Source organism: Sorex fumeus, unplaced genomic scaffold, assembly GCF_029834395.1.
Source record: "Sorex fumeus unplaced genomic scaffold, SorFum_2.1 ptg000122l, whole genome shotgun sequence".
Lineage (NCBI taxonomy): Eukaryota > Metazoa > Chordata > Mammalia > Eulipotyphla > Soricidae > Sorex > Sorex fumeus.
Genome location: NW_026606179.1, coordinates 19715828 through 19732418, shown reverse-complemented (window position 1 = coordinate 19732418; position 16591 = coordinate 19715828). Strand labels below are relative to the sequence as shown.

Here is a 16591-nt window from a genome sequence, read left to right as displayed (position 1 = left end):
ATGGGAGAGGAGAGAAGGCAGGAGGAAGAAAGAAACCCTGCTGGAAGAAGGTGGGCGAGGGGGCGAAGGGGCCGGGGGAGAGGGTGGGTGGAGGGATGGAGGGTGAGGGTGTCGGTGTCGCTGGCTGGGGATGCTGGAGGTGAAGCGGGAGGGAACCTTGTGGGCGCAGGAGGGGGGCTCCTGACCATGTTGTCTGTATACCCCCCTCCAGGTACATGGTTCGGGTCCGAGCTGTGGTGATGGCCCGAGATGACTCCAGTGGGGGCTGGCTGCCCGTGGGGGGCGGGGGCCTCAGCCAGGTGAGCGTATGTCGGGTCCGAGGGGCCAGGCCCGAGGGGGGGGCCCGCCAGGGGCACTACGTCATCCACGGGGAGCGCCTCCGGGACCAGAAAGTGAGCCACCCTGGGGCGTAAGGGCAAGGGGGGTCTGGGGGTGCAGGGGAAGGGGGCTGGGATGCAGAGGTGAGGTGAGGCCAGACCATCTCCTAGCCCAGAAACAAAGTGGGGGGGTGTGGGAGGGAGGGGGGACTCTCCATCTTATGGGTTCAGAGTGAGGGGTCCTGGGGGGGTATGTGGCAGGTGCTGCCCACCCCCATCGCCTGCTGGACCGTCCTGCACCCTCCCCAGCCCCATCTGCTTCCCTGGGGCCCTGCTCCCGCAGAGCAGACCCCACCTACCCCTTCTCTGCTCCCAGCCCTCCTGGGGCTCCATCTTGCTAGGAGATTTGCAGTCTGCCCTTCTACGTATACAGAGGCAGTTGGTCTGGAGGTGTCCAATGGGGTTCACAATCCTGTATGCGGTGCCGCAGGAAGAATCTGGGCTCTGGGGTAGGATGTGGAAGGACCCTAGTTGAAATTTCTGCTGGGAATGTGGTGGGGTGATGTGGGGTGTGTTGCCAGAGGCTGGGGCAGGGCTGCATCTCAGAGAAGGGGAAGGATGGGGGTGGGGGCGTAGGGAGGGGGGACCCGAGGTGGTGTGAAGAGAGAAGTGCTGGGCTGGGAGGTGAGGGAGCCTCTGGGGGGTGGGCCAGCTGCTGGAGGGAGATCGGGGTGAGTTTGATGGTTTGGGGAGTAGGATTTTGTGACATCATTGGGATACCCCGGAAGGGGCTTAACAGTAAGATTTTGAGATATTCCAAAAGTTCAGGGAGGACTGTTGAGTCTGGGGAGGGGGATATTGGGTTAGCAGTAGGGGAGGGGCATTGCTAATTGGGGGAGGCACTGAATAGGATTTGGAGTTCTGTTTAGGATTTGGAGTTCTGTTGGGAGAGCAGAGGGGAAGTGTCAGATGTGTGCTCAGTAAGGGGAGGAGGGGGTTGACGTGTTGCTCAGGGTTCAGGGGTACAGCTAAGACTCAGGAAGTGTGTGGGATGCAGGGGAAAGCAGAGGGACTGGGGTCAAAGGGAAGTCAGAAGGATAACTGAATGGGGGGGTATCTCAGCTGCCCCCCCCTCCTGCCTTCCTCAGATCACCTTGGAGTGTACCCTGAGGCCAGGCTTGGTTTACAACAAAGTGAACCCCATCTTTCATCACTGGAGCCTGGGTGATTGCAAGTTCGGGCTGACGTTTCAGAGTCCGGGGGAAGCAGATGAGTTCCAGAAAAGCCTGCTGGCTGCCCTGGCCGCGCTGGGCCGCGGTGAGCGGGTGGTGCGGGTGGGGGGGCCCAGGGGCTGGGCAAGAGGGGTGGAGGAGCTGGGCCCTGGGAACTCACTCACTCGCTGCCTCTCTCCCTGCCTCAGGCTCGCTCACCCCTTCCTCCTCCTCCTCCTCCTCCTCTTCCTCCTCCCCTTCCCAGGACACAGCAGAGACACCTTGTCCTCTGACGGTAAGTGTGCAGGATGTCCCAACGTGTGGGGGCTGGGGGCTAGGGGCTGGGTTGATCCTCATCCATACCATCTCTAGGACTAGCTTTGTCGTAGGCACCAGGTCATAAGCTTAGGGGCACAGAATCAGGACCATGCTATTGCTTTACCCCCCCCCCCCCCCGTTACTGAGGTTTTTCCTCACCATCATGCTTCAAGACCTTTATTCAAGGTTATTTACTGAGCATCCAAGCCCCCCTTCCTCACGGATCTTCACTCCTAGTGAAGTGGAAGGCAGAACCATCTGGCACTTAGAACCTTCCTACGACCCCTCTCACTGTGCCAAGAGCCTTTACAGTGACCCCGAAGAGCCCACCCCCCAGCGGATGGGGACCCAGTTATACCCCTTCTTGCTCTGCTCTTGCTCCTCTATCCTTCTCCCTATTACCCCAAGGAACCAGGCCCACTCCTACCTCAGGGCCTTTGCATTGCTCTTATTCCTTACTTGAAACATTTGTCCACAACCTCTTACATGCCTCATTTCCTTCTAAAGGAAATCACTGTTTCCTTTCCTTTTCTCTCTTTTTTCCCCTCTATTTCTGTGTGTGTGTGGGGGGGGGGTGGCACACCTGGGGCACACCTGGCAGTGGTCCTTACTCCAGGAAGGACTCAGAGGACCCCCCATATGGGATGTCAGGGAGCGAACCCAGATTGTCTGCATGCAAGGCAAGCATCCAGCCCACTTTACTATGTCTCTGGCCCCTTTTCCTTTTCTTCTCTTCACTAGAGAAGGAAAGAGCTCCAGGGCCCCCTCCATCAAACCTCTTTTCACCTTTTCCCACTTTTTAAGGCGTGTTTCTTCCTTTCCAAGTTGACAGCTTTCTGACCTATTCTTTTATTGCCCTTTTCCCAATGCGCTCTGGGAAGAGAGGGCACTTCAGTGGTTCTCCCGCTGCCCCTCTGACCCTGGTGTGCAGTAAATAGTGTTGAACAAATGTATCACACAAATAAGATACATGGCTGCTCCAACTCAGCATTTGCTGGGAGCAAGTGGGGAAGAAATGGGGTACAGAAGTGGGGTGGGCGGGGTAGTGGAAAGGCAGGTGGGTCTCAGTCATGCACACAATCCCCACTTTCTGGGTACTGCATTAGAAGGGAGGCTGTGCCCCATCTCCCCTCCTCACAGTGACCTTTGTGAACCCAGCTCTTCCTGCCCGCATCTCAGGGGATGTTCATTGTAGTCAGGTGAGGTAGGAGTGAACCTGCCTAGCAAGAGGAAATCCAGAGCCTGAGGGGTGCTGTGCCCGTCCAGGGCATGGTTTGCCTCAGAAGCAACACCTTCCAGACGAGTGGAACCAGCTCCATTAAAAAGGTGATGGCAACAGCAGGGACGGACAGGGCCAAAGGATGGGGCTTCTGAGAAGGGCAGTGGAGAATGAGATGTTCTGTGGGTGAGCCGAGCAGACCAGAAATGGGGCTCAATGAGCAAGAACAGGCAACGTGTAGAGACCGCTTCTCAGCTGCCCACCCTCCCACCCCTGCCCCCGCCGCCCCTAGCCCCCATTTCCTTGTGAAGATATTATGACAATCCCCATTTTGCAGAGGAAGAAACAGATCCAAGGAGATGAGGTCAGACAGTCAGTAGCAGAGCTGGGGCTTGAACCCAGGAGGATGGACCTTTGGGAGCCTTCGCTGCCAGGGGGAAGGGGTCTAGGTGGGGACCCGAGAGGGCGGGTCTCTGACTGCTGATCTCCCCCCAGTCCCACGTGGACAGCGACTCCTCCTCCAGTCACAGTCGCCAGGAGACACCTCCCACCGCAGGGGCAGCGACCCCCATCCTCACCGTGGAGTCCGCAGGCTTCGGGTCCGCCTCGTCGCCGCAGCGCCGGCGCTCCTCCGCGCAGGTGCGAGCACTCCCGGGCCCGCAGGGTCCCTAAGTGGGCGGTAGCTGAGGCTGCAGAGGGCGAAGACTCCCATCTACGGGCCAGAGTGGGTGGGGCTGATTGGTGAACCCAGGGGAAGCGGTGGGCTCTGAGAGAATGTCACATCTCCAGGCTCTGGGAAATTTAGGAATTGGGGCGAGGCAGGGGTCCCTGGTGGAGCCTAGAGAGTGAATTTCTTCCCTGTCCCCCAAGTTCATCAGGGGCATGGGAAGACGTTGAGGCTGTTCCATTCATACTTGGGGCCTCGGTATTCAGGGGAGTAAGGGGGACTCGGGGTCGGAGCCGAGAGCAGAGGGGGCTGGGTCTTGGGCACCTTGGAGAGGACAGGTGTGGGCCTCGGGCTGTGGAGAAGAGCGGGTGGGAGCGCCCCCAGGCCCCGCTAACCTGTTCTCTCCTCCCTCCATCCCCGCAGAGCTTCCCGCCGCTTCTGCCGTTCACGGGGATCCTGGAAGCCTCAGAGGCCCTGGCCGGGGCCGGGGGCCCGGGCTGGGGTGGCCGCGGCTATGAGGATTATCGGCGCACCGGGCCGCCCGCGCCCCTCGCCCTGTCCACCTGCGTCGTGCGCTTCGCCAAGACGGGCACCTTGCGGGGCGCGGCGCTGGGGCCCCCGGCGGCCCTCCCTGCCCCTCTGGCCGCAGAGGCCGTGCCCCCGGCGCCCCCCACGCGGCCGCCCCCGGGCCCGGGCCCCGCCCCCGTCCCCGCCAAGGCCTCCCCGGAGGCGGAGGAGGCGGCGCGCTGCGTGCACTGCCGCGCGCTCTTTCGCCGCCGCGCCGACGGCCGGGGTGGCCGCTGCGCCGAGGCCCCGGACCCGGGCCAGCTGCTGGTGCGCCGCCTCAGCTGCCTGTGGTGCGCCGAGAGTTTGCTCTACCACTGCCTGTCGGACGCCGAGGGCGACTTCTCGGACCCTTGCGCCTGCGAGCCGGGCCACCCGCGGCCGGCGGCGCGCTGGGCCGCGCTGGCCGCGCTCTCGCTGGCCGTGCCCTGCCTGTGCTGCTACGCGCCCCTGCGTGCCTGCCACTGGGTCGCGGCGCGCTGCGGCTGCGCGGGCTGTGGGGGCCGCCACGAGGAGGCCGCGCGGTGAGGACAGCCGCTGGGCCCGGGAGCCGTCCCGAGGCCCCACGATGCAGGGTCCAGGACCCCGGACTCCCTTCGGACCCCAAACCCCAATCTAGGCACACCGGAACTTGGAGCTTGAGTTTGGACGGAGAAATCCCAAACCTGGACCCCCTGGACCCCCTTCCCCCATCTAGGACTGAAACACCCCCCACCCCCACGACCCACTTAAGTGGAGTGTCAGCCCAGAAGGACCCAGGCACCCTGAGTTCTGGCATCCTTTTCCCTTGAACACTCCCCCTCCCACTTCTGCACCCCACGGCCTATACTAAGGAGACTCCAGGCAGCCCCCCAGACTCCACAGCTCTAGGCCGGCCAGGGGAGCACTTGAATCCCTGAGGAATGCTGGGTCCTGCACCCCGGCTCCCTGTTTAAATTACCACCCCATGCCTGCCGGTATTGATGGGTTCCATACCTGATCCTTCAGGTCAAGAATTTCATGGGGCCCAGCACATTCCCCCAAAGGCCCCTGAATACTCATTTAAATATTCATCTAAAACCTGCGGCACCCATATCTGAGCTGTTTCTGTGAGTCCAAGAGCCCCAAATGCCAAACACTCTTCCAAGAATTCCCCTGTCCCCGCAGTCTGTTCAGACACGTGTTTGGGAGATGCCCTCAGAGCCCTGCTCCTCCAGTCCAGATGTCAGGCTTCTTGAGACTTGGGGATCTAGGGTTCAGGAGTTCTGGACTCCAAATAGGACTCCGAAAGGCCTAGGTCCCCAGATATAGTATGAAGGCTACCGACACCTCAGGGCCCAAGATACTGGTCCTAAGATCTCAGACCCCTCTCTTCCAGTCTCTTTAGATTTTGTCCACAGAATGTTCTGGAATCTTGGCTTCTTCATAGTCACAGATCTCCAACCCCAGTTCCCAGTTATTCATGGCAGTCTCAACCTCTGTCTCCTCTGGCTACAGCCCTTACGTGACACCAGGGTCCTTTTGGAGCATTGCCTCCAAGATCCCAAGGTGCCATGGGCCATCCAGATTCAGGAGCTCATGCCAACACAGTATTGGATCTGTCCCCACTCTGAGGCTTTGCTCCCTCCGTCCTCCATCTGAGAACACTCTCAGAGAGAGATGGGATACCAGGAGCAGCCCAGATTTCTTTAATTGCCACCTCCTCCTAGCCTAATCTTCCTCATGCCCAGCTTATGCCTCCCCTAAGCTGTGCAGCCCTCAAGATTTGGGAATTCTGTTCCCCAAAGGCACCAGCCCCAGGCTCCCCTTTCCACTAGAGGGGGCTGGGGATACCCCCCTTTGAGCTTCTGTTTGTGAAGTCTCTCCCACTCCCAGCTCCAGAGTCCAGCATTGCTTAGATGTTTGTAGAGGCTGTTGGTGGAGCAGAGGTTGGGGAGTGGGGTTGGAATTCACACCCCATTCTGCAGCCCAGGATGGACACCCCAGACTTCTTTGGGGCTAGCTCTGATTCTGTTAGTGCACGCACACACATGCACACACATCCACACACACTGCACACAGTCACATGCACTCATCATTCCCAACTCTGCAGTCTTCACTAACTCCTTCCCTTCCACTTCAGACGGGTTACTTTGGGAAGATTCCAGGCCTGTCTCATGACCCTTTCAAACCCCTGTACTAGGCAAGGGGATGCCTTGAATAGAATGAAACTGACTGGATACCTCAGGTGGGAAGGCCTGTGTGGGAAGGCATTGGGGTTCAAGGTCTCGGAGCTAGAGGATCTTCATGTCACATGGTCTTGAGACCCACATCTGGACCACTGCACCTCCTTTTATTCATTGTCCAGGCTCGGGTAGCCCCGTGGGGGTCCTGGGGTCGAGGGGCCCAGGGATATAACTTTCTGTCACTTCTTTTCAATGAACTATTTATTACATCCGGAACCTGTGAGATTCAGCTCTCCCCACCAGACCCCGGGATGGGGGTGTCCCTCCCTGCTCCTACTTTGCCCAGCTCTCATCTGTCGGACACAGCAGAGCTGAGGGTGGAGAGATTGGGGTGGGGTGGGGTGGGGCGGGAGCTGGGAAGCCTGGGCCCCCACACCCCGCTCTGTGCCTCGGTCTCCTCCCTCCTGTGGTTGGCAGGAGCAGCTCCATTCTTAACCTACCTCGTTTTGGGGAGGGGGTATGGGGACCCGAGTGCTCTCAGGTGCTGTGGACCCCACCTCTCCTGAGGTCCCCCAGGTCTGTTCCCTGCTGTTACCCACCTCAGATCCATGATTACTCTCCAACACCCCCAAGTCAGGGGTGCATGGAGGGCCAACTCGGGGGGAGCCAGGAAGACCTCGAGTCCCCTGGAGCCCCAAAGCCCAATTTCCCAGTGGCTTGCCCCTCGGATCGGATGCTTGACCCCCAGACTTAGGGGGAGGCACCCTGACATTTATCTTCCTGATCTTGATTCCGTCAGTCTGTGACCTCAGTCTGGTGGTTTGTGCAGGTGGAAGTGAGGGGGAGGGTCAGAGGCCTGGCTGTGTCCTGTCATTGGGGGCGCGGGAGGGGGCCTGAGAGATCCGCTCCAAGAAATGTCTGTGACCAAGTCTCAGCCTGTGTTTGTTCTTTCTTTGCTTGCGCCCCATCCCCTTCCCTTCTCAAACCCAGAGTCTTTGTCTGAAGCTGACCAAGTGTTTTGTATATTCAGCCACTCAGCAAGCCTGTTGTTCCCTGCTCTATGGCAAGTCTGGATCCAGGTGCCTCGGATAAAAGGGCAGAACAGACAATCCTTTCCCACAAGGAGCTTATGAACTTCCCAGTGATGGAGATAAAGAGGTTAGAAATGATGCATACTACAGAGGGAAAAAGCTGTGGTGTGGGGGTTGGGCTGCCCGCCCCCCCTCCCCCCCCAGTAGCCTCCATCCTAGATGTCTGTCTGCAGGGAGAGGGAACCCCAAGCGCTAGGGCCTGAGATACCTGTAGGGGAAGTCTACAGACCATGAAGAAAGCAGAGGAGGGAAGTGCCGAGTGAGGGCAGAAGTGATGGTGCATTCCCCGGGCTTTGAGGTTTACAAAGTATGAGGGAAATTCCAAGATAGTTGGGGAAAACTGACACTGGTTCTTGGGGGTCCCTCAAGATGGGACTAGAGGGGGGACAGATAGGAGACTGCTGGTGAGGGGGATGAGAAGGTGGTGTGTGGGCTACAGGCCACAGCAATAGAGTTGGCAGCAACTGGGCCGTACTGGGTTCATCCTGGTTAGGTCTTGTTTTTTGGGTGTTGCCTCTTACCATTGGTGCTCAGGATTTACTCTTGGCTCTGTGCTCAGGGATCACTTCTAATGGGGCGCAGGGAACCATATGGGATGCTAGGGATTGAACCTGGGTTGGCCCTGTGCAAGGCAAGCGCCCTACCGGTTGTACTATTGCTCTGACCCCTGGTTTTGTTAATGAAGGATAAAAGGAGAAAGAGGAAAGGTAGACCTTCAAGAGAGAATGCAAACTTCTCCAGAGGAGAGAGCTCCATAAAATGAAGTAAAAGGAATTACACAGCGTATTCTGAATCCATGTTGAAGGTGGAGTCCACAAATTTAGATATGGGGCTTGATAAGAGCCAAGGCTGTGTCTTAAAGGTTTTAGTTTTGGGGCTACATCCGCCAGTGCCTAGGGCTTACTCCTGGCTCTGTGCTTAGGGATTTCTTCTGGCAGGGGCTTTGGGAGCTTATGCAGTGTCAGGGCTTGAACCTAGGTTGGCCACATGCAAGGCAAGCACCCTTCGGCTGTACTCACTCTCTGGCCCCTGTGTCAGAAAGGTTTAGACTTGAGCAACAATTTTGGGAGTGGGCTGAGGTTTGGCTCACATCCAGAGGCGCGCAGGCTAGTCCTGGCTCTCTGCTCAGGAGTGACCCCTGGTGGTTCTCAGGGGACATATGCTCAACGACTTTTAAATTTTTCTAAGGAATGCTTCTGATCTGGGGAGGCATAGGGAGCAGGTTTTTGTTTGTGCTTGATCTGATGGGGCATAGGGTCCAAGAAATGATGGGATTGAGACTAGGGCCTCATACTTACAAGGCAGGTGCTCTAGCACTTGAGTCATCAACCTCGCTCTGAAATTTTGATGTGTGTGTGTGTGTGTGTGTGTAGTGGTGGAGGGCGGGATACCTGGAGGTGCTCAGGGCCTACTACTGGGGGATAATGCAGTGTCAAAGATTAAATGGGGCCTCTGCATCGCAAAGCATACACACTAGGCCTTTCAATTATTTCCCCAACCCAACCTTGCAAAGGATAATGTTTTAGTAAGGTTCAAGGTCCACAGTGGCACCTGGAATACTCTGCCTTAGGCTAGGCAGGAAGAAGGAACAAGATTCAAGTCAGAGTAGTAAATTGTCATCCTTGTTCTTTCGCAAGGAAGCATCGGATCTAGAAACAGAGCAGGACAGAGCTGAAAAGAGATTTGGTTTGGAACAAGTTTAACAGCAACAGAGCCAGTAATAGGAATACATTTAGTGATTAAAATTCATGGGCTAAATTTGGATCCCAATATCCCCATGAAGTTGACCGTAGCTTCCTGGAATCTGTTTTCCCTAAAGGGGGGGATAAGATTAGCTTCGTCGAACACATTTCTTTTGCCATGCCTGGCAGTGCTCAGGGCTTATGCCCAAACCTTACAGGATGCCAAGTTTCGATGCCAGGTCAGCCTCCTGCAAGGCAACTGCCTTACCAGCTGTATTATCTCTCCATCCTTGTTTACTTATCTTTATTTGGGGGGGGGGAAGGGCTCAGGGCTTACTCCTGGCTCTGGACTCAAGGATCACTCCTGAAGGTGCTTGGGGGACCATACAGGATGCCAAGGATAGAACCTGGGTCTGAGTGCAGAGCAAGTGCCCTGCCCACTGTGCTATTTCTCCGCCACCAGTCCTGTTTTTCTTAATTGAGACCCATATCCTATGCCTGCTAAGCTCTAGATATGGGCATTTAATAAACATAAACAACTCTGAAAGATCGTTACAATAATCAGCCCCAAATTAGTTAAGGACAGGGACACAGACGTCTGTTGTGGAGTCAAACCCTAATCCTTGAAGGCCTGACTCCCAAGGGGGCAGTTCTTTAGCCAAGATGGGCTCGCAGCCCAGAGGGGAAGGAAGGGGTGAAGCGCTAGCGTCAGGGCTGGGTCGGGGTTGGGGTGCTGGATCCTCGGAAGTAATTTTGACTCCAAGTCGGAGAGAAGAAAACTAGTTTCTGGATTTGAGACGGAGGAGGGAGAACACTTGGTCTACGAGAGTGCCTTAAGAACTAAAGGCAGGGGCTGGAGCAATAGCACAGCGGGTAGGACGTTTGCCTTGCACGCGGCAAACCCGGGTTCGATTCCCAGCATCCCATATGGTCCCCCGAGTACCGCCAGGAATAATTCCTGAGTGCATGAGCCAGCCAGGAGTAATCCCCAGGTGTGACCCAAAAGGAAAAAAAAAAAAGGAACTAAAGGCAGCTGAGGGAAGCTGAGAAACAAGAAAGCGAAGGTGGCCTGGAGGTTCCGTAGTCCACTCGCGGTCTCTAACCAAGGAGTGGCAGCGATCACCACCCAAGGGCGGTGTCCTCCTCCGAGGCGGGGCCCGCCTCCTCCTGCACCAATGGGAAGTCGAGGGCCCGTCGCAGCCAGCGGCTGATTGGCCAGTGGAAGGGACGGGGTGCGCGCGGCGGCCCTGGGGCGGAGCCTCCCGTGGGCCGGCAGTGGGCGCTGTCCCCGAGCACAGGCGGGCCTGGATGGAGGGGGTGGAGGCGGCGGTGGCCGGGGACCTGCAGAGTCTGGGGTAAGGGGACCGGGGTGTCCGGGGCGGAGGACGCAGGCTGGGGCGGATTCGCTCGCAGAGAGCCTTACTGATCTTCCCCACGCCTTCCCGCGGCCTCGGCGTCGCCGCAGCTATGGGACTTTGCCGGGGGCGGCGTCGCTGGGCACCTGGTGCCCGGACTTCAGGGCACTGTGCGCGCGGCTGGCGGCGGAGCTGGACACTCTGGGCGGCCTGGAGCGGGAGCGAGAGGCGGGCGCGGAGGCGCTGAGCGCCGGCGAGGGTAGGTCTGGAGCGGGGAAGGATCCGGGGAGAAGGAGGGGTGCGGGTGGCGGGTGGGGAGCGGCGCGAGCCTGACGCCCGCCGTGCCCGCAGGCCCGGACGCCGAGGACCAGTTCCTGCGACAGTTGGCCCGTCTGCTGCGGGAGTGGCACTGCCCGGACCGCGTGCTCTGCGGCGGGGACGGCGCGGCCGCGCTACGGGAGCCCGGCGCGGGCCTGCGCTTGCTGCGTGCGTGAGCTGCGGGCGGGCGGCGCGGCGCCCGCGGGGACGGGGGCGGGGGCAAGGCCACTCACGCCCCGGGCGGCGGACGCGGAGAGGCCGGGTTCCTAAGGGGGCGTGTCGGGGGGGGTGGTCCGAGGTGCGTGGGGGTGAGCTCTGAGTTGGGCGGAGTTAGAATTTTGATGCAGGGGCGGTGGTCTTGAAACCTGGGTGGGCTGGCTTAGATGGGGCGGGGCAGGTGCTTTCCGAGGCTCTAAGTTAAAGGAGTTTATTCTGCACCCGCAGGTAGAGCCAGGACAGGGGACACGAGAATGCTGGGGTTTTTTTCAAGTCATTTGGAGTTTTTAGACGACCTCTTCCCCCCTGTGCGGGTTGCAAGCCTTTCCTTTTTTTTTTTTTTTTTTTTTTAATCTCTCTCGCCTTTTAGGCTTTCTCTGCTCGGAGCTCCAGGCTGCCCGGCTCCTCCGCCTGCGCCCGCGGCTGGAGCCCAGCTCTGCGCCGCCTAGTGGAGAACGAGCCGAGGACGACGATGGCATGGTCCAGGAACTGGTCCTTACGCTGCAAGCGCTGGGGCTGTCCAGGCCTCCGCCGAGGACCCCAGCTAGTCAGCTGCTGCAGGAGTTGCATGCTAAGGTCGAGAGGGCCGAATGTCCTCTGGTTGGGGCTAGCGTTAGGGAGAGAGCCGCCCAGCCACTGCATTTGCAAGTGCTGTGACCACCATCCTCACATTCGATAATCTGAGTCTTCCCGACCTTGGGGAACTGAGGTCCACAGGACAGCCATCCATTCCCGCCCGTTCCACCTCAGGTTCTTTCTTCCCCCATCAGATCTCGGAGCTTCTGCCTTCCCTGCCTCCAGAGTCCTTGATGCCTCTCCTCAGCCACCCATTGGATGCTTCCCAGTGGGTAAGACTGTTGGAACCGGGCTGGAACAATAATACAGTGGGGAGGGCATTTGCCTTTCCTGCGGCTGACCTGGGTTCAATCTCCGGCATCCCATATGGTTCCCCAAGCACTGCCAGGAGTAATTCCTGAGTGCAGAACCAGGAGGAACCTCTGAGCACTGCTGAGTGTGACCCAAAAAGAAAAAAAAAGGGCAATTGGAACAATGACTTCTTTCAGAGGTGGGAGGTAGGGGAACCCCTGGCATGACATATTTACTATTTTTGCCTAGGAGGCCCTGGAGTCTCTGTCCCAAAGCCTGCGGAATCAGTACTACTGTCGCCGCTGTCTCCTCCTAAAGCGCCTGGACCTCACAACAGCCGCCTTCCACTGGAGTGATCGTGCCCAGGTATGGGCCAGAGCAGGGAGTCCCAGTTAGGGGGCTGCTGCCGTGGGGAGGAGGATAAGAACAGGAGATCACCCTTGATATTTGGCACATCATTTTTTGGGGAGTGGGGCATACCCATCAATGCTCAAGGGTTTCTCCTGGCTCCATATTTAGGGATTGATCCTAATGGGGTTCAGGGGTTCATATGGGGTACTGGGGATCGAACCTGGTCCACACATGCAAGGCAAGTGCCCTGCCTATTGTACTATTGCTCCTCAGCAGATCTTTTTTTTTTTTGCTTTTTGGGTCACACCCGGCAATGCACAGGGGTTACTCCTGGCTCTGCGCTCAGGAATTACCCCTAGTGGTGCTCAGGGGACCATTTGGGATGTTGGGAATCGAACCCAGGTTGGCCGCATGCAAGGCAAACGCCCTACCCGCTGTACTATTGCTCCAGCCCAGCACATCTTTTTAAATTGATGTATTTATGTATGTATTTATTTAGGGTCTCCCAAGCTGTGCTTCGGAGGCCTGGCACTCCCACTGGAAACTCTTAGCTAACTGGGCCTAGAGGTTCAGTGCAAGGACCTGAGGATATAGCATTGCTTGGGCCCCGTGGTGTGAGTGTGAGAGGCATACTGGGGCCACCCTGGTAGTGCTGGGAGCATCCAGGGCTGCACCTGACAATGCTCAGGGGCCACGACAATGCCAGAAATTGAACCTGGTCAAGTTGGCTCCATGCTAGGCATTTGAGTATATATATATAGGGCTGGAGCGATAGCACAGTGGGTAGGGCGTTCGCCTTACAAGCGGCCAACATGGCCGACCCGAGTTCGATTCCTCTGCCCCTCTCGGAGAGCCCGGCAAGCTCCCGAGAGTATTCGATATGCCAGACACAGTAACAACAAAGTCTCCAATGGAGACGTTACTGGGCCCGCTCGAGCAAATCGACGATCAACGGGAGGGCCTTTACCTTTACCTTTATATATATATATATATATATATATATATCCCTGAGCACCACTATATATAGTGATGCTCAGGGCTTCCTCGTGGCTCTCTGCTCAGGGATCACTCCTGGTGGTGCTCTGGGATGGAACCTGGGTTTGCCACGTGCAAGGCAAGCACCTTAATCCTTGAACTATCTCTCTGGTCCTGGCATTTGAGAATCTTGTGAGGTCTGGGGTGGTGGGATCTCAGGGGTCGCAGGACATTCTGGAGCCCAGGGGTGTCTGGAATCGCCAGTTTGGAGCTGGACATGCTGCGGAAGGCTCTCAGACCATCTCTGTGATCCCCACATAGGCCCAGGGGGAAGCCATGAGGGCGGTGCTGAGCCCAATCCGAGAGACTCTGACCCCGGAAACAGATGTCTCCGTAGCCCACATTCTAGCAGCTCGAGCTGACCTGTCTCGTCTGATCCCTGCCACCAGCAAGGCTGCCCGCCAATGGACCTGCTGTGCCATCAACAAGGTGGGCTGCTGGGCAGGGAAGGGACCCTGCATCTTGTTCTTCACGTTGGTCTTACCTCCTTCACCCTGTACTTGTCTGCCTGCTTTCCTGCTCCAGCCTTTGCTCAGGGATCACACCTGGTAGTGCTTGGGGGACCATATGTGGTGCTGGGATCGTATCGGCATTGGCTGTGTCAAGACAAACACCCTTCCTGGTTTACTATGGCTCCAGCCCCAAGAAGGATGTTTTTTTGTTCGTTTGTTTTATTTTGGGTCCACATCTGGTTTGCTTAGGGGTTACTCCTGGCTCTGTATTCAGGTATTGCTCCTGGCAGTTCTTGGGTCGACCAATAGGATGCCCTGGACCAAACCTTAGTCAGCTGCAAGCAAGGCAAGCACCCTACCTGCTATACTATCACTTCAGTCCCACAAAAGGGATATTTCTTTTTTTTTCTCTTCCTTTTTAGGTCACACCCAGCGATGCTCAGGGGTTACTCCTGGCTCTGCAGTCAGGAATTACTCCTGGTGGTGCTCAGGGGACCATATGGGATGCTGGAATCAAACTCGGTTCGGCCACATGCAAGGCAAACGCCCTACCTGCTGTTATGTTGCTCCAGCCCCAGAAGAGGGATATTTCTAACAGAGCAATTAGACTGTGTCCCTCGCTCCCTCTTCCCTTCCTTGCTTCCCCAGTGACCCCAATAACCTAAATGCTCTCCTACTCCACTTGGCCTGAAAATCTTCCCCACTGAGTCAGCTGCTCCCTTTTGTGGATTTAGACTCTTTAGAGCAGAAATATGCAGGGCCGGATATTTCTGCTTTAAAGAGCATGCATCCAACTTGGGTTCAATCCCTGGCATTCCACGTGGTCCCCGAGTCTGCCAGGAGTGATTCCTGAGTGCAGAGCCAGGAGTAATCCCTGAGTGGCCCCCCCATACCAATACATAAATAAAGCAGAAATATCCCATTTAAGTAATTCCAGTTAGTGTTATACATATCTGTTTCCAGAGGCTTATCCGTAACTGGAGTGGGCCTTTAAGGAAGAAGTCTAGCATAATGAAGAGGAGGCAAGATTCAACTTCAGAAACCAGTTGTTTACTTTAAGGAAATACAAGGAAAGAGTCTTACAGGGGCTGCCGAAAGGCGTGATATTTAGAATAGAAACTCTGCTTGGCTGAAATGTTACACAAAGCCCAAAACAGACAAGAGGTGTCCTTATTAATATCAGCGAGGATATGGACCTCTGCCCTGGCCCTACCCACTCCTGCTGTGGCCCCTGGTCTTCAGTTCAGAATCTTCAGGCCTAAAGTTAGAGTGACAGTACAGTGGGTAGGGTGGGTAGGAGAACATAAGTTCAACCCCCTGGCACCACACATGGTTGCCTGGGCTCACCAGGAGCGATCCCTGAGCACAGAGCCAGGAGTAAGCCTTGAGCACCGCTGGGTGCCACTGCAAAATAAAACAAACAAATACCCCAACAAAACAAACAAATTGCAGGCCTGTGTCTTTAGCCATCCTGGCCCCTCCCAGTCCTGCCTCATACCCGGAGATAAGACTCTGTTTCTCAGCCTCCTGCTGCCCTCTTAACCAAGAAAATGTTCTTCCTGGAAACTCAAGTCTACTCCTGCACTCACAGGTGCTGATGGGCAGCGTGCCAGATCGGGGGGGCCGCCCTGGTGAACTGGAGGCTCCCATGCCCACCTGGAAGAATCGAAGAGAAGACGGTGGTGGTGGTGGGTGGAAGGCCGGCTGCAGGAAGAAAAAGAAATAAAGGGACCGGGGGACATGACTGGGGGGTCCTCTGAGAGGCTACACCATGGTCTCAGGGGAGTCAGCTGGGCCGTTTCCCTGGTCCTCTGCTCCAGAGACCCCAGATGCCCTTTCTTCTATCACTCAACACTGTGGACCATATTCTCTGGAAAATAAGTCCAATTGCCCCGTTTTTTTTTTTTTTTGACATAGGGTCCACACTTAGCAGTGACTAAGGGGGCTGTGTGGTTCTGGGGATCAAACTCAGGGCCTTGTTCTTGTTAGGCACGAGATTTGCTGCTTTCAGTGGTATTCCAAGCCCCAGTGAATTTGATTTATGCCAGCCAGCGGGTCCTGTCTCTGTGGGGGGTCAGATCAGGGGAACTGGGGTAGGAGGTGAATATGGGGGCTCAATACTTTCCAAGGCCTTTTCTTGTTTGGTTTAACTCCCTCCCACCACTCTTTCCCTTCATTGCTGTTGTGGTGGTGGGAATCACAGGTGCCTGGCTGGGGTGCTCACAGGGCGGGTGCTCATCATGTTGGGGTGCTTGCACGCTTGCCATGGTGCTTCCTGAGGTTTGCGCTCCTGTAACTGCGGTGCTTGCTGGGGTCACATGCTTAGCTGAGGTGCACAGTTATGGTTCTGCATCTCTGGACCGGGGGGTCTCTCTGGTGCTCGCGCACATGCTCGCAGGAGTGGCCCGTCCTGAAGGTGGCACTGGCACATCTTTTTAGTTGTGGGGGGCTTGTCCAGGCATCCCACCTCCTTTCGTGAGGTTGCAATTGGCTGTGCCCAGAAATCACTTGCAACATTGGGATCTTGGTAGGACTTCTGGGATTGCATTTGGCACGTGTAGACATCAGGGATTCGAACTCAGGACCATATGCTCGCCAGGAAGATGATTATACCCAGCTCCTGTGCTAGTCCTCTGGGTCTCGATGTTCTTTGCTTCTCAGGGGTACATCTTTTCCTTCCTGTGGGTAGTGGGCATGGTGGGGATGGGGGGAGACCCACAGGCACTTACATGGACCACTGTGGCCCAGCCCGGGGGTGTTTGTGGTTGTGGGAGATGCAGGGAA

At 56.8% G+C, this 16591-nt stretch overlaps 2 protein-coding genes across 2 annotated transcripts; both read left to right on the top strand.

The window, feature by feature from the left end:
- The first annotated feature begins 211 nt into the window (after window positions 1-211).
- Window positions 212-5218, top strand: SPRED3 (sprouty related EVH1 domain containing 3). The gene is made up of 5 exons (XM_056136630.1): window positions 212-392; window positions 1466-1634; window positions 1738-1823; window positions 3561-3704; window positions 4156-5218. The coding sequence occupies exons 1-5, from the start codon at window positions 216-218 to the stop codon at window positions 4822-4824; spliced, it is 1245 nt and encodes a 414-aa protein (XP_055992605.1). The 5' UTR covers window positions 212-215; the 3' UTR covers window positions 4825-5218.
- A 5287-nt stretch (window positions 5219-10505) lies between these two features.
- FAM98C (family with sequence similarity 98 member C) lies at window positions 10506-15637 on the top strand. The gene is made up of 8 exons (XM_056136644.1): window positions 10506-10568; window positions 10679-10827; window positions 10920-11054; window positions 11473-11678; window positions 11873-11950; window positions 12219-12335; window positions 13617-13784; window positions 15399-15637. Exons 1-8 carry the CDS (start codon window positions 10522-10524, stop codon window positions 15531-15533), a joined length of 1035 nt encoding a protein of 344 aa, XP_055992619.1. The 5' UTR covers window positions 10506-10521; the 3' UTR covers window positions 15534-15637.
- Window positions 15638-16591: the final 954 nt, after the last annotated feature.

Bases quoted from the DNA above. Each gene is read 5' to 3' on its own strand.
- SPRED3 (XM_056136630.1), top strand. From the start codon at position 216: ATGGTTCGGGTCCGAGCTGTGGTGATGGCCCGAGATGACTCCAGTGGG. The intron at 1,635-1,737 runs GTGAGCGGGTGG...TCCCTGCCTCAG, and splicing joins CCTGGCCGCGCTGGGCCGCG to GCTCGCTCACCCCTTCCTCC. The intron at 3,705-4,155 runs GTGCGAGCACTC...CCATCCCCGCAG, and splicing joins GCCGGCGCTCCTCCGCGCAG to AGCTTCCCGCCGCTTCTGCC.
- FAM98C (XM_056136644.1), top strand. From the start codon at position 10,522: ATGGAGGGGGTGGAGGCGGCGGTGGCCGGGGACCTGCAGAGTCTGGG. The intron at 10,828-10,919 runs GTAGGTCTGGAG...CCGTGCCCGCAG, and splicing joins GGCGCTGAGCGCCGGCGAGG to GCCCGGACGCCGAGGACCAG. The intron at 13,785-15,398 runs GTGGGCTGCTGG...CTGCACTCACAG, and splicing joins CCTGCTGTGCCATCAACAAG to GTGCTGATGGGCAGCGTGCC.